The 14,478-nt window shown below is 38.1% G+C and overlaps 2 protein-coding genes across 2 annotated transcripts in view; both read right to left on the bottom strand.

Moving 5' to 3' along the window:
- Nucleotides 1-121: 121 nt before the first annotated feature.
- On the bottom strand, nt 122-8,642 carry LOC144643207 (uncharacterized). The gene is made up of 10 exons (XM_078502394.1): nt 8,337-8,642; nt 6,456-6,669; nt 4,221-4,562; nt 3,508-3,581; nt 2,770-2,819; nt 2,289-2,433; nt 2,035-2,145; nt 1,696-1,823; nt 968-1,055; nt 122-571 (listed from the first exon to the last, which is right to left on the bottom strand). The coding sequence occupies exons 2-10, from the start codon at nt 6,643-6,645 to the stop codon at nt 440-442; spliced, it is 1,260 nt and encodes a 419-aa protein (XP_078358520.1). The 5' UTR covers nt 6,646-6,669; nt 8,337-8,642; the 3' UTR covers nt 122-439.
- A 1,123-nt stretch (nt 8,643-9,765) lies between these two features.
- Nucleotides 9,766-14,478, bottom strand: part of LOC144643226 (insulin-degrading enzyme-like) — a 32,769-nt gene continuing 28,056 nt past the window's right edge. Inside the window, exons 26-32 of the mRNA XM_078502423.1 lie at nt 14,315-14,358; nt 13,309-13,389; nt 12,863-13,010; nt 12,667-12,728; nt 12,052-12,115; nt 11,415-11,494; nt 9,766-10,846 (exon numbers count right to left, since the gene is read on the bottom strand). The gene's annotated coding sequence lies outside the window, so the exon portion shown is untranslated. The remainder of the gene's footprint in view (nt 10,847-11,414; nt 11,495-12,051; nt 12,116-12,666; nt 12,729-12,862; nt 13,011-13,308; nt 13,390-14,314; nt 14,359-14,478) is intronic.

Genomic DNA, 14,478 nt, shown 5'->3' with positions numbered 1-14,478 from the left:
ACAAAAATGAATCGAACATAACAGCGTTGATATTACGATAGTGCTTGTTTTGTCTCTTCAATGGACAAATGGCTACGTCAATAAGGTTTGTTCGATAGACAACTATCAATACTGACAAAAATGCAGTCAATATATTCTTTATTTATAAGAAACATCAACGCTTTTAAGCGTTGCGCTTAAAAGCACAGTTACATCTGTTAAAACGAACCAGTTTAAGACGTTTACAATTCTCGTATTTTTGGGGAGTTATAAAAAGACACCATTATAACTTGTACACAGTAGAAGTTGTTTATGTTTACCTTGAAAAAAAACCTTTTAAGAAATTTCCACCAAAAAATAAAAAAAAAAAACGTTATTATATTTCTGAAAAATGTTTGAAACGTACTTTTTTAAGAAAAATAAAAAGATAAGTAAAAATTAAAAGGAAAAAATGGTTATTTCATAAGCCAATCTTTGTAAACACAACTTGAACATCGTTTTTCGGCCGTGACACTGGAAGCCATTTGTATGTCAAATCTTGTTCCGGTACCAGTTCCCACTCGAACGACTGGAGAAGATGTCTCGCTATAAGCTGTAGAAAATGAAAAAAAAAAAATCAAGTTTTAGTCAATGAGTGAATTTAAATCTGCAGACAACACTCCAGTTTTTTGGCCACGCAAGGCAACGCAAGTTGATCACACGTCATTCGCTACATTCTGACTGTGCAGGACAAACCCCGCAGCCTTGAAATTATTCTTTTTGCGTGCACTTACGAGTCCGTTTAGCCACCCAACGCAAGTCTGTGCGCAAAGTCAACTTCCGACTGGTTGCGCCTCCGTTAGACCAGGGCCTTAAAAGGGTACTCTGTCTTTTCATCCAATTGTCCTTTTGCCATAAGTAGCCCAGTTCTGAAGTTCTTCCGGCGATAAAAATCACAATAGATCATTTCCCATGTACAACTAATTAACAAGGCTCGCGAAAAACAAACCTTAATAATCTTGTGAATGAATTTATGTCCTATGCACATTCGGGGACCTGAGCCAAACGTCCACACTCGATCTCGGTCTAACTGGTTACTGTGAAAGAAGAAATCAGTAAGTACTAACAACTTTACTTCGTTTGAGAAAAATGTGAATGTAATCAGGGCAAAAATATCACTGTTTTCTGTTTGTTTGTTTGTTTTTGCTCCTCTTCTTTCGTCCCAAATATAATCGAAAAACCGGGGCCTGAATTTTTCAAATGCTTAAACTATACCTTTCACATGTACTTTGCAGAATGTAGTTACATCATTATGCACCTATCAATGTTAAGCCGCTGGGGGGGGGGGGGGGAGGCCGGGCATAGGCGGGGGATTTGACAGCAAGTATTTTCCCGTAGTGGGGACTTTTGACCGTTTCAATGGACTTTCTTACAACATTTTGTTGTCTAAGTGACCCTTTTGAACATCCACACATGCCCTGGGGTTGGGCATTTGATCAGAAAGTCTCAGCGAAGTTCAAATGCCCGGCCTATGCCCGGCTTCCTCCCCCCCCCCCCCCCCCCCAGCTATATTTACATAGGCATGCTTACACTCAGACGTGAAAAAGTTAAAGGTAGGGGAACCGGCAATCAAACAGAACAATAAAATTCATACAGCGATTTTTATCATTTTCGGAACGGTGCCAAAAGAGAGCCGAAATTGACTTCATAATCTACTTTGTATTTTAAAATTCTCACCAAGTGTCCCATCGTTCAGGTAAGAACGTTTCAGCTTCGGGGAATATTTTTGGGTCGCAGTTGGCAGCTCTTGTGAGAAATCCTACATGGTAACCTCCGGGGATTTTGAAGCCGTCAATTTCCACTTCCTGCGGGGAAGATATACAAAACGATTAATTTCTATTAGCTTGAGATGTTATATACTATCCCTCGCTACACTACCACACTTCAGTTTCAAACATCATACATTTGGATGGAAATACAATAATAAACTATTGGATAGACCCCCACCCCCCCTTCTGACCCTCCGACCACAATCAGCAAAGAATGTAACACAAATCGTTTCAATTAAGAGCTTACCTCTTTTGCAATTCTTCGACCTCCTAAAAACGGTGGCCAAAGTCTTTTTACTTCTAAAAGGACATTTTCCAGATATCTGTCATCCCGGGCTGCTTTGAGCCGTTTTTCAATCTAGAAAATCAAACGTGACAACGCATATTAAGTAGAAGTCATTATAAACTGCCCTTTCATTTCATGTCTGTCTGTCTGTCTGTCTGTCTGTCTGTTTGTCGGCTGACTGACTGACTGACTGATCAATCGATTGTTTAACTTACATTTTGCGGCTTAGCAAGTTCAATACAGAAAGATGTCATCAAGGAAGACAAAGCCTTTGGAACCAGAGCAGACACAAATAACAAAATGTGATTTGCCATTTCAGCCTTTGATTTAAATTCAGATTCCCTGATTGCATTTAAAAACCTAAAAGAAGGTGAAACAAAAAAGGATTAACTACCTGTTTGTGTTTTATAGTTATGTTCATGTTTAGATTTCAACATTCGTATTTTCAGTAATCATATGAAGCATTAAGAGACAGCCCACCATCATTTAATTTCTTGAAACATTTTTAAACAGCATTTTTAAACTTTCAAAAACTGTCTCAACTGATTTCATGGAGATGAAACTTTACTGTTGCATTATTACAATGTACTGATCTAGTGATTCAAGGTACCCTGGAGCAGAGCAAACCTTGCTAAACTATAATGTTCAATGGGGGCCTTTTTGTTAAGAGTAAGCTGTTTTTGTCCATTCACTCACCCATTTTTCTCCTCTGAAAGACGCTTATTGACAATGTTCAGGAGACGATTCTGTCAAAGAGATTTTGCAATAATTAAATACCATTTTAGAGTTTAGATAAGGTACATGTATACAATTATCCAAGCATAGTTTAAATGTTAAGCACCGTTTTTGATTGCTTTTAATTAGAAGCTAAATTGAGAATATTGCCATGGGTAAATTTTCAAGTCCTGGAATCTTTCTCAACAAACAATAATAACCGGTATTAGACCCCCCAGCAACAAACCCTACCTCCAGCGCGGTAACCAAACTTTTGCCATAGACGAGGCAAGATCTTGCAAGGGGACTAAGGGTCATGCCCTCCAGAAAAGATTGAAATCTAGAAGCTCTGAAACTCTTCAGCATGAGGTATTTCAACGGGGATTATTTTCTAAACAAAACCTATTTTGTTTTTAAATTTGGGTAAAAATCTAGAGGAGGCAAGTGCCTCGTCTTGCCTCTTGCTACTTATGGCCCTAACCTCCCTCTTTTGTTGGGCAATTATATAAAACTGTCTAAACTGTTTTAAGAAAATAAGACAAAACATGCAGCCCTGTAACCGCCTCCAACAGATTCTGTTCATGAATACACAGCTGTCACTATTTTCCATCATTTCAAAGTTCTATGATTTGTAACAAGAACCAAACAGGGTGTTAAATATAAGCTCGGGATAGGAGTGTATAGTTATTAGGAAATTATGATTTGAGCAGGATACAGTACCTTTGCCACCATTGCCTTGCTGTATCCAGATTTGTAACCATAAACATTAAAATTCACCGGAACAGATATAAGCCCTTTCAAATAAAACCATGTGGATTATAGCAACTGCACACAAAACTCGTCATAATTTTATAGAAATATTTCACAATCAGCATGGTGGCAATTTAATTGTCAGTATGCTGAAGTTCAGAGCTAGAGTGACTTGACAAGAGTTGTTGATTGAGTCAATTATAATACAAGAGAGGATTGCAGGTCAGTTCTTTTTGGAGGGAGGGGCTAGTCGATTGTATTAAGAGGGGGAAATGGTACTCTATGCGAAATGTTGTTTTAAACTTTAATCTAGCACTGTGCTGTTACTGGGAAAGACACTGAACTGCTACATTACTGGGGCCAATGTAGCAAGCACAACTTTGTCAAAAATATTACAACAAGTTGTCAAGTGACATTAGTCACCTTGTTTCTCCTAGTCCTACAGATAGAGACTAGGTACGACTTTCGAAAAACTTTTTACTGATATAGTGGAAACCAGATATAATGGGCCCATTTATAATGAAGTCTGAGTAACAAACAATATTCTTCTGCCCGACCAAAGTTACTGAACAGTTAAATGTAAGGAAAAGAACCCTGATATACAGGGCCCTGTTATAATAAACACATTTTTCAAATACATGGGTTTAACTGTATTTAAAGAGTGCATGATAATATTTTCTTACCATGCCAGTGAGCTATTGTAAGATCAGTAATAGATGCAGCTTCTTCTTTTGCAGTTTCCATCTCCAGACCCAGAAACAACCGCAAACACATCTCAGTTGTTAGCTGCTTGAACAGTTTATAAGGAATAACAATGTCACCGTCTTCAATGCTATTCAATAACCTAGAAGAAACAATCTCCACTTCTCCCATGTAGCGAGTCACCTCTTCAGGTCTAAAGACGTTATGGAGAATGTTTCTTAGCCTTATAGCTTCGTCATCACTGTTGAAAATCACTAAGTCACCATATAAACTGTACATGTATCCAAAATCCTTGTAGCCCATGTCTAGCTTGCCTCCCTTGTCTGTAAATGAAAAAATAAAAACCTTGAATCACAAAAATGTTCTGAAAAAGTTTACTAAGGGAGCATTCTTTTGGGACTATTCTAGAAAAGGAATACCGTAAAATTCTGGTAATAAGCCCTGGGCTTATCCAACTTCGTAAGAGGTTTTGGTTGGGCTTATAAACTAGGGGGCTTATAAGCGGATTATAAAAAACGTTTCGAAACGAGCCAAGCCAGTGTTGATCAAAATACGTTCTTAAGTAAAAAGTCATAATAAATCAACTTTTAGCCCTGTTCAGTACTGTCAACCAGCAGAGGGGGGCTTATATCTGGGAAGGGGGGGGGGGGGCGTTATTGCGGGATGTATTTTTTTGTTTCCAGGTAGATATAGGCCTATAACCAGTGGGGCTTATAGCCTGAATTTTATGTTACTTGAAATACTGTAGGATGATAGCAGTAATATGAACTGAATGAACGGAATATGGTTTACTTGGAATCTAGGCAGAATATGCATTCTTTTGGGATAGTTTTGGCAGCAAGCAATGCACTGCTGACCACCCCAGATCATTCAAAAGTCACCCATGTGCAGATACAATAGTTCTCAGATCATCACCGCCACCAGTATTCCGTTTTCAGAAAATGCTTTCTTTTAATAGGAAATTGCTATTCTGTGTATTCTGTCATTCATAAAGTGAATGAGAGTAGCCAGAATATTCTCAAAAGAATGTACCCTTAACTGCTCAGTTTGGAGAAGTAGTACCATTGCACCTGTCTCCCGGGAGGGGGAGGGGAAGTGATGATACTGTAAAATGATGTCACCAAATGAAAAGGGCATGGTGTTTAGTATTCAGTCTAAAATACATGCAGAATATCCCTACTAGTCTGTGATTTGCTATGATTACCCCATTTTGTAGCCAGTTTGAGCTTAGTTAATGTGCTGTGGAAGCTCTGGTGGCCTCCTCTCTCTCCCTTTTAAGCCCCCTCCCCCTCCCCTTCTAACAAGTCCCTCTATGGAAGTTCATTCCTTGTAATAAGCCCCAAACCCTTCCCTTGACGGCAGATCAAGACACATTTTATGAATAGGAAAACAAGGTAACCTAGGCTGCTTTCTATTAGTCAGAACTGGCCAGCCAGACCAGTATATTTCGAGAACAGAATTCCATTGTTACAGTGCAACCCCGATTTAACGATATGCCAAGGGAGCAGTGAAATTATATTGTTTTATCGAGGTATCATTATATCGAGACTCCGGATATAACGATATAGCCGTAAAATAGCCGAAAATATTGTTATATCGGGGTAAAATTAAAATGTACTTTTTTACTGGCGAGTGCATATTATTTAATTAAAAACTTGTATCGAGTATCAAATAATTAAAAAATTTAGCATTTCAAGTTTGCAGCAACGACACAGCATTAGATGTTTTCCGGCAAGGTATGAATCGTTAAAGAGAAACAAAACTAAACTTAAACATTTGAAGTTACGACTGTAATCGTCTTCACTTATCGCTCTTTGCCTGTACTGATACCGTAATATCATTATTGGGGAAAAGTTTACGCTCGGTGCGCTCAATTCACATCGTTATATCAGGAATATTGTTATATCGAAGATCGTTATATCGGGGTTTTGTCCCATACATTTCACTGTAACTTTTGCCGGGACATAGCATATTCATCGTTATATCGAGGAGCGTTATATCAGGGTTGCACTGTAGTTGGATTTGTCCTGTCAAATCAGTCAATTCATAATTGTTATACCCTGTTGTGATGGATTTGTGGGAAATTAAATCTAGTGTTAAGGGCCCATTTCACATTCTGACTAATGGAAAGCACCCTTAGTCAGATATGTCCAGGATTTGAATGCTAATGAGATGCATGTTCCTCATGACAAGCATTACAAATATTGTCAGATTACCTTCCAGAATCTCCCTAACCCCTTGGTTTGAAGCCACAAATGCATGCGGTTTGTTGAGTGTTCGTACTTGAAAAATCCTTGAGTTACATGACTTGATGTGCTTTTGGATAAATTCAACTGGATTTTTTGCAAACTCAAGAGTCTTGTCTCCAGTGACTGGCCAACCCACACGGCCTGGCAAAGACATCATCAAGGCATGTGCTGGTTACAGCAGCTGCAGTTGAAAATAAAAAAAAATTAACAGCATAGCTGGTATATTTTCAATTTTATTTGTAAATATTAGTGTTAAGTAGATTTATTTTTTATTGTAAATATTTTCTGAAAAGCCCTATGGGGAGATTACTATTAAAGTTCTTATCTTATCTTATCGTATCACTATTTTACCAAGGTTTACATTTATCATCATTTCTTCTCTATCACTCTCTAGAAACACTTTGACATTGCTGATCCTAGCAGTATACAGGGGGAGGAATATGACCTAGTAGCTTGCCAGGAGTTCTCAGTAGCTCAGTCAAGTTAGGGCATCTGATTGGTATACAAGTTCTAGTGTTGGGGATGATATTAGGGCTGCTCTCTCTGTCTGTCCCTGTTGTCCTCACTTTTGTTCTTTTGTCTCATTTCTTGTTCCTGTGGCGTTCCTCGACTGAGATGTGCATCACATGCACTACTAATCGACAAATCTGATCGTGATCAAAACTTCGTAAGATCAACTCCAAGCTAAAACGGTTTTCACACTGATGAAGGGCTATCCGAAACATTTGTGTTCACAAAGACATGTGAAAAATTTTTTTAACTCGAATTTGTCCAAGCTAAGATGGTCTGGAATCCGGGCCAAAATTCTTGACAATTTAGGTGTTGATGTCTAATTTACAATTTTCTTCTGGACAATTCACCGAACAGAAAAGGTGTTTTTATTTCACAAGGGTAACACTTGACATTAAACAGATTGTTAGTGATGTCAGATGAACTTGTGGCCCTCAATTGAAAGAATGATTGCAGCTGGTTGTAAATGTAATTTTGCCCAGGTTACTTTATACTTAATTTTCTAACTAGCTGGAAAAAGCAAATCCCTGAAAAAAAAAGGCCCTGACAGAGTTTTTTAAATGAAGCATCTCTTTTATGTCACATAGTCTTAAATGTCATCACCATATTTATTAAGTAAGAAAACCTGAAAGGCATCACACTAAATGCAATAGAAAATAAAGAAACATATAAAAGATCCAACATAAAATAAGTTAAAATCTAAGTCTAGCTAATCTAAGAATAATTTTTACATTTTTAAATGTCACATTTTCTAAAATTATTGTCTAATTTGTACACTTACTAATTAAAACTTTCAGCGAGATATTTGGATTAAGTAAAATGGGTTTAAAAATTATACAAAAGTAAAATAATTAATTATTGTAGAAGTGCATCCTTTTGTATTCATAAAAAATTTAGCATAGTATTTTTCCGTGTTTGCGACAACCCTACGATATTGACCTAAAACAAATACCCTTGCGTACAGTTACTGCTTATTTTTAAATTCGATTTGTTTTTTCTTGTATTTAAGCCCAAGGCTTAATAATAATAAGCATTGAAGGCTGTTTATTTGATCTGGTTTGATTGATGAACTTAAATCGACCGATCGACACAAGAAAGGATCTGATACGTTCTGGGAAATTTTTGCAATGTCATTAGCTAAAAGTCGCCATGTGATGCCATGTAGACAACTTCTTGCTCTTTTTGTGACAGTTAAACTCGACTAAAAACATTGCAAAGTTCGGAACTTTCACGTAAAAGCGAACAAAGTAGACATCAACGTAAGCTAAAGTTTACAAGAGACATTAATAATAGCGCTATCGTGAGGTAGCCTGATGTCAAACAGATGAAATATGTTACCGGCTTTCTCCTTTGTCTTTGCTTATTGATGTCAAAATCCACAAGATCGATTCAAGTCCATGAAAATATGCTTCTTGTACCCCGTTGTCGTTTTATACGCTATACAGGTTATGGCATGGTGGTCACACTCGAACAAATGGCAAGATCAGTAGGCCAATCAGTATGTTTTTCCGCAGGGAGATAACACGTAGCAATGCATTATTTAACGCATCAGCGAGGGAGGAACGAAAACGTTCTTGCATCATTTGCATAACTTTACACGGTTTACTAAATTTATCCGCCATGTTTTTCTTGGCAAGGTAACCTGGCCTTGGCGACAAACGTGGTTCTTGGCGGGGGTGGGTGAGGGGAATCGTGCGCGAGATGCCCTTGCTGGACTTGTTAAAAAGAAATAGCCAGTTTTTTAGTAAATTTAAATATAAATTTAGGTAGCTTTTCAGCATTTTACCATTCCATCGCCAAGTTCCTGTGATACGTTTATTGGTTTCACTTGAAAAATCAAAACAGAATTACTTCAACCTATTTATTGTATGGACGACTCCCGTGAACAATGGATTGCATAAAATGGCTACTCTTGAAATTACCCGGAGCCCTGACAACTTTACAGATTTCACTCTAACAGATGTGATCACTTTAACAGATTGTCTTATTTAATTTTCCTTCTGTTTTGAAAGGGTTGAAAAGAGGTTGGGAGGAAGAGGGGGGGGGGGGGCGGAGGAATGGAGGGAGGGACGGAGAGACGGATGAAGGGAGGGGAAGCTATGGGATGCTAACGGAAAAAAAACGCACGCCTTGATTTTACCCGCTCTCAGTGCCTTGAGCAGCTATGGGCGTATGCGACCAGCGCCAAGGCTACAAAAACACCGCTTTCTTTTTCTGCGCAATGCGCGGAACACATTTAAACGTCATTCACTGTCTACAACATTGCACGCAACGGAGTCTCACACCTTCCAGCCATTCCCTGCCTCCTGACAATCCTCTAAAATAGACTAGACGACCTGTTTTTAATTCTCCTCGCGTCCCTTTCCCTCTAGAAGCTAAAAAAATTTCCCTTATGCGTAAACGGATCACACAAAACAAACCTTCAACTTCGATAAATTTACTGAAAATCAGTATTGGTACGCAGGAAAAATTTAAAGGTCTGCACGCAAGCTCCTTATGACCAGTCATAAGGAGTCTCTTAAGTCTTCAAGAGCTAAACAGTTAGAGTTTCATGACTTCAGTTTTCGCGACAATCCCATGTTATCTTGACTGGACAAAAAAAGGCCATCTTATTAATGTCCTTTCAATTCAGTGAATTCTAGTATGCTACTAACCGTAAATTTACACTCAAGCAAGACTAAAACATTTCCGTATGTATTGTGTTTCAGTAGGCCAGACAAATACTTTCCGTGTGGTCTAAAAATAAATACAAACAAACACAAAAGCGTTTTTCGGATTTGTAATATTTATTTCGGGAGTCTCTGGAATTTAAAATTCTCTTTCACAATTCTTCAAGACCTACCATTCTTCACTTTTTTTGTACGGTTAAATATTTCGTACTCCTATCTAGTTATTAGATATTAAATATATGTCATGTCTAAGAAGCATCAAATGATTTCTGGGCTTTGCCGACGCCCCAACAACTGGAACAAAACGTAATAATTGACGCGGAGAGATTTCTGGCTCTCGAAAAGATTCGACGCTCAAGGCGTTCTGAGAAAGTAAAGGCCTGTCTGTACACACGGTGCAACAATGACTTAATTCTACCCTGTCTACCCTTGAAAATTTCTCCATTTGCAACATTGCGCGCGACAATTTCAACAAGATCCACCATCTACAACATTGCTCAAATATGAACCTTCATTCTGCTTAAAAAAAACGCTTCTCTAATGCATGCACCCCGTTTTGTAATTATTGGCGAAGTAAACGTAAAACGATTGAAATGATGTACCTTTTTCTTCTCTTACGGCAAAACAACAGACGCTGCGACTTCCTACTTCTTTGGGCCAACGTCGCAATTTTTAATTTGAATTTTAAACATTAGCTCTTGGTCAGTTGCATCAAGGATGCGCGTTTAATTTTGCATGCAATGTCGCAGCAGGTGGTAACGTTGATTGAAACAATTGCACGAAATATTGCGTGCAATGCTGCAACCTCGTCCCCAGGGTCTTCTCCGTTTTTAAAATGGCAGCTGGCCGAAGCTGGCCGCCATCATGGGGACGAGGTTGTGCAATTTGCTGTATCGTACGTCCAGACCTTCTACACAAATCAATATATTATCAATATTATGTTTCAGTACATTAAGTTTCCCAAAATAAGGAAACCAAGTCAGTAAAAAAGCTAGGGAGTTCTCGTGCTCCATACGAAGGCGATTGTAGAATAGGATATATGGGGGAGGGGGAGACGGTGGCGAAGTGGTAGCCTGTGATCTACAGCTTAGATTTCGTGGGTTGACTGTGGTATGGCGGTACAAGAGGAAACAGTGGAAGCCCACTCTTGAATGCAGCAATATCTTCGATGATCGTTGGCTAAAAAGAAGAACACAAACATAGCAATGAGAAATGGTGAATCATGCCTTGGTTTACTACAGATAAATTTTCACATTTCTGTTTTTATTTCTCCCTGTTAAAATCAAAACCGAGTTATGTTTGGGAGAAGGGGATGTCAAACGTTGTAGCCACATACTGCTTATAAATCGCTCGTGAGGTTCTTTTTCATTGAATTTGTTTCGTAATCCAAGAGAAAAAAATCAAGCAAATCTCAAAAATCATTGAGACATTTTTGCGAGTGTCAAGAAACGAAGAGTTTCAGTGCAGAATCAAAGATAAGATAAGATAAGATAAGAACTTTATTTAACGTGGCACTCCACTTAGCTAAAAGCTACTTTACAGGAAGCCAATAAATAAGAAAACAAATGAATAATAAAACAAAAGGAAAAGATAAAAATAACACTAACAATCTAAAAAATCTAAGAATCTAATTATCTATATATTTGTGCATGTATAATTCTCAAGTCATGAGGCCCATGAGGTAGAAATCACTTTTTAGTTCAGCATCAAACAAAGACAGAATACGACTCAAATAAACGATGTTTACCAAAGATGGAGAATTAGCATCTTCATTTTTCTCATTTTCAATGACATCGTTCAAGCCCTTGTTATTCCCCCTCTTGGACACTGCAAGAAACAGAACATCAAACATGAATTTGAAAAAATAGGAGTTTCTTTCTAATAGTGCTGCGTGTTGTGATGTTGCCACTTGACAAGTTTTTGATTAATTTTGACAACTTTTAACATCTTCGTGAAAACAATATTTTGATGGTTTCTGTTTCAAATGGCCAATCAAAATACAAGAATGGAGGGCGGCGGAGTTGAAAGTCGTCGGAGAGAGAACGTGGAACTTGACAACTTCGCCTCTCTTACATTTTTATTGGCCAGTTCAAATGAAAGCCATCAGAAGTTGTCAAAAAGTCGCTGAAAAGTTGGCAAAAATTAACCAACAACCTTGTGAAGTGGCAACTTTACTATGCGAAACTGTAATGTAACAGTTTTCACAAGCTTGTAATTCTTCTGGTCCTCTACTGTAGCAGTTGCTATTGTTTTTTGGGGCTAGGGGAATTTTTTTCTGTTGTTTGTTCTATTGTCCTCTCAAAAGGTAGCGAGTCATTCATGTGAGACCTTTCGAGAGCTTTAAAACTTTCAAAACGTTTTCTTTATAAAGAAGCTGTACTCACTGGCTTTTGACAAGATGTGAACAGCCAGCTTGTGCCGTCTGGGAGCGTTAGCTGCGAGAAGATCCTGCAAAACAAAAAAAATTCGTTGACAAGGAGAAGCCCTAGCTAGTTTCAGTGGCTGACGCTTCGAGCGTTAGCAGTCCTCGTCAGAGCAAGCACCAGCTGCTGAAACTCGACTAATTTATCCAAATGTAAGGCCTGTTCCAAAAGTCTTTGCTACAACCGTGCTGAACTAAAGTGAAGAATAAAGTTCGATTTGAACACGGCGGTAGCATGACGTTTGAAACCATTCAGTTCGGCAGGCTGAATTACGTTTGGCACGACTACTTAGCCAGGCAGGCCTTGCCGTGCCGCACGAGAGTAGCACGGCTTGATTTCAAACGGCGTGCTCTTGTCGTGCCGAACTAAATTCATAACTATTTTAGTGTAATTTATGTTATATTGCAGCTTTTTGTTGTTTTGTGTTGTTTGTTTTGTTGCCAAATTTGCCGTTTGAAACCGCTGCCATGCTATCGTCGTGTCACTGCCAGGCAAAATTCATTTGAGTTCGGCACGGCAGTAGCACGACGTTTGAAACAGGCCTAACAGGTCAGAAACTGTGTCATGAATTCCTACCCGGTAAAATGCCAGAACATCTTCCTTTGTCACCGTCATTAAAAACGCCACCTCGATATTATCTGAAGAAAGAACACAAAGAATCGCTCAAAACATTGCCAATACATTTTTCCTGTGATGATCAGATCTGTTATTCTTAAAACACTCATAATATGTAGAAACCATTAATTACTAATTATTTTTTTAGTGACCTCACCCCTATCAAAGTTGTATTGCCGCGAAAGAATTTCTTTCCAATGTTTCATACATTCCGCAGATAGCTTCTTGGGTTTGTCCAGCCTTTTAACCGCTAGTGCCTCGATGTGATTCTTATACTCTTCATCTGACATCTCTTTAATATATTCCTAATCAAAGAAAAACATTCAAGGCTATATATTTGATAAAGGTGTAAACAGGGCCTGGTTGCAGGACTCAAAGTAGGATTAAGCTAATCAAGTGTTTGTATTCAGTATGATTTTTTTTTTCATTTCCCCCTTTTGTTCTATTCTTCAACTTTTCCGATTAATGGCCTGTACAACAGGCACAATGGGGGATGGAAAAGAGAGAAAAACAGCCCTTCCTCCTTCGTCGCCTGCAAGGGGAGGCTACTGTAAAAGAAAATCTAAAAAGAAAATCTGAAAAGCTCGGTCAGTTTAAACAAACCTCAATTCCTTGGAGGAAATTTTCAACTCGAGAATCTAGCAAGGAAGGTTCCTTTTCGGACTGGATTAATACCCGAAGACCCTGAAGAAAAGAAAAACAAAAGCTAATGTGAGTCAAATTATTTAGCCTAAAGCTGTCCGATCATAGTACATTAAAAAACTAACTAAACTACCTTATTCTCACTAAATTTCGCGAGTACTAAATTTCGCGAAAAATCAAGAGCCATATTTCGCGAGTACTTTAAAATTTCGCGATTTTGAGAGGAAGGTACAATTGGAGTGTATTAAATTTCGCGATTTTTATATATTCTTCAATATGAATCTTTGACCTCGAAACTGTAACAACATAAAAATATGAAAGTCATCGTAAACACAGCAAACAAAACAATATACACATAACAAAACATAAGGTATTCAACAGTCTAAATCCCTAATAGGTTCATCTACGACTGCAAGAGCGAGATTTTGAGGAACTTGGCGGCGGAGAACAGTTTGAACAGTGCGACTGATAGAGTGGGAGATAACTTATAGAAAGAATTAAACAAAAAATCCTAAACATAAAGCTCAGACATGTTGGAATATCTATGATAAAACACGTCGAGTTTCGATATTTTTTTATATTATTGGTACGATATTAAATTTCGCGATTTTAAACTTCGCGTGTTCTATATTTCGCGAGTATTAAATTTTGCGATTTTTTCAAAATCGCGAAAATCGCGAAATTTAGTACTCGCGAAATTAAGTGAGAATAAGGTAACTAAACTAGCAAAACTTACTAATGGACTAAAGTTTTTTCGAGCAATCACCACAGCGGCCAAAATCATAATCAACCAAGCATAACTCAAAGCCAAATTTTTTAACAAATGGCAAGTGCGGGAAATAGTTGTATTGAAGGTCACGATTGGCTTCCGTAATATCATTTGGTTAGAGCACGATGTACCTCTTTTAACAGGCTATCCAGCTTGAAAATACAAAACAAATTGAATAAACCAAAAAAGCATAACAACCTGAGCACCATTGCATCTCCTTGCTCCACTAAAAACGATGTATCCTGAAAGACAAAGATCAAAAAGAGTCACATCAATTATTCTGTAGTCTGACAAGGCAATCTACAGGGTATCACTATGGAAGGGGGATCCTGATCCCGCATTCCCGCTTCTTTTTCAAGAAA

Source organism: Oculina patagonica, chromosome 2 (genome assembly GCF_052425735.1).
Source record: "Oculina patagonica isolate OP01 chromosome 2, crgOcupat, whole genome shotgun sequence".
NCBI classification, from domain to species: domain Eukaryota; kingdom Metazoa; phylum Cnidaria; class Anthozoa; order Scleractinia; family Oculinidae; genus Oculina; species Oculina patagonica.
This window is presented reverse-complemented; position numbering and strand designations above follow the sequence as displayed.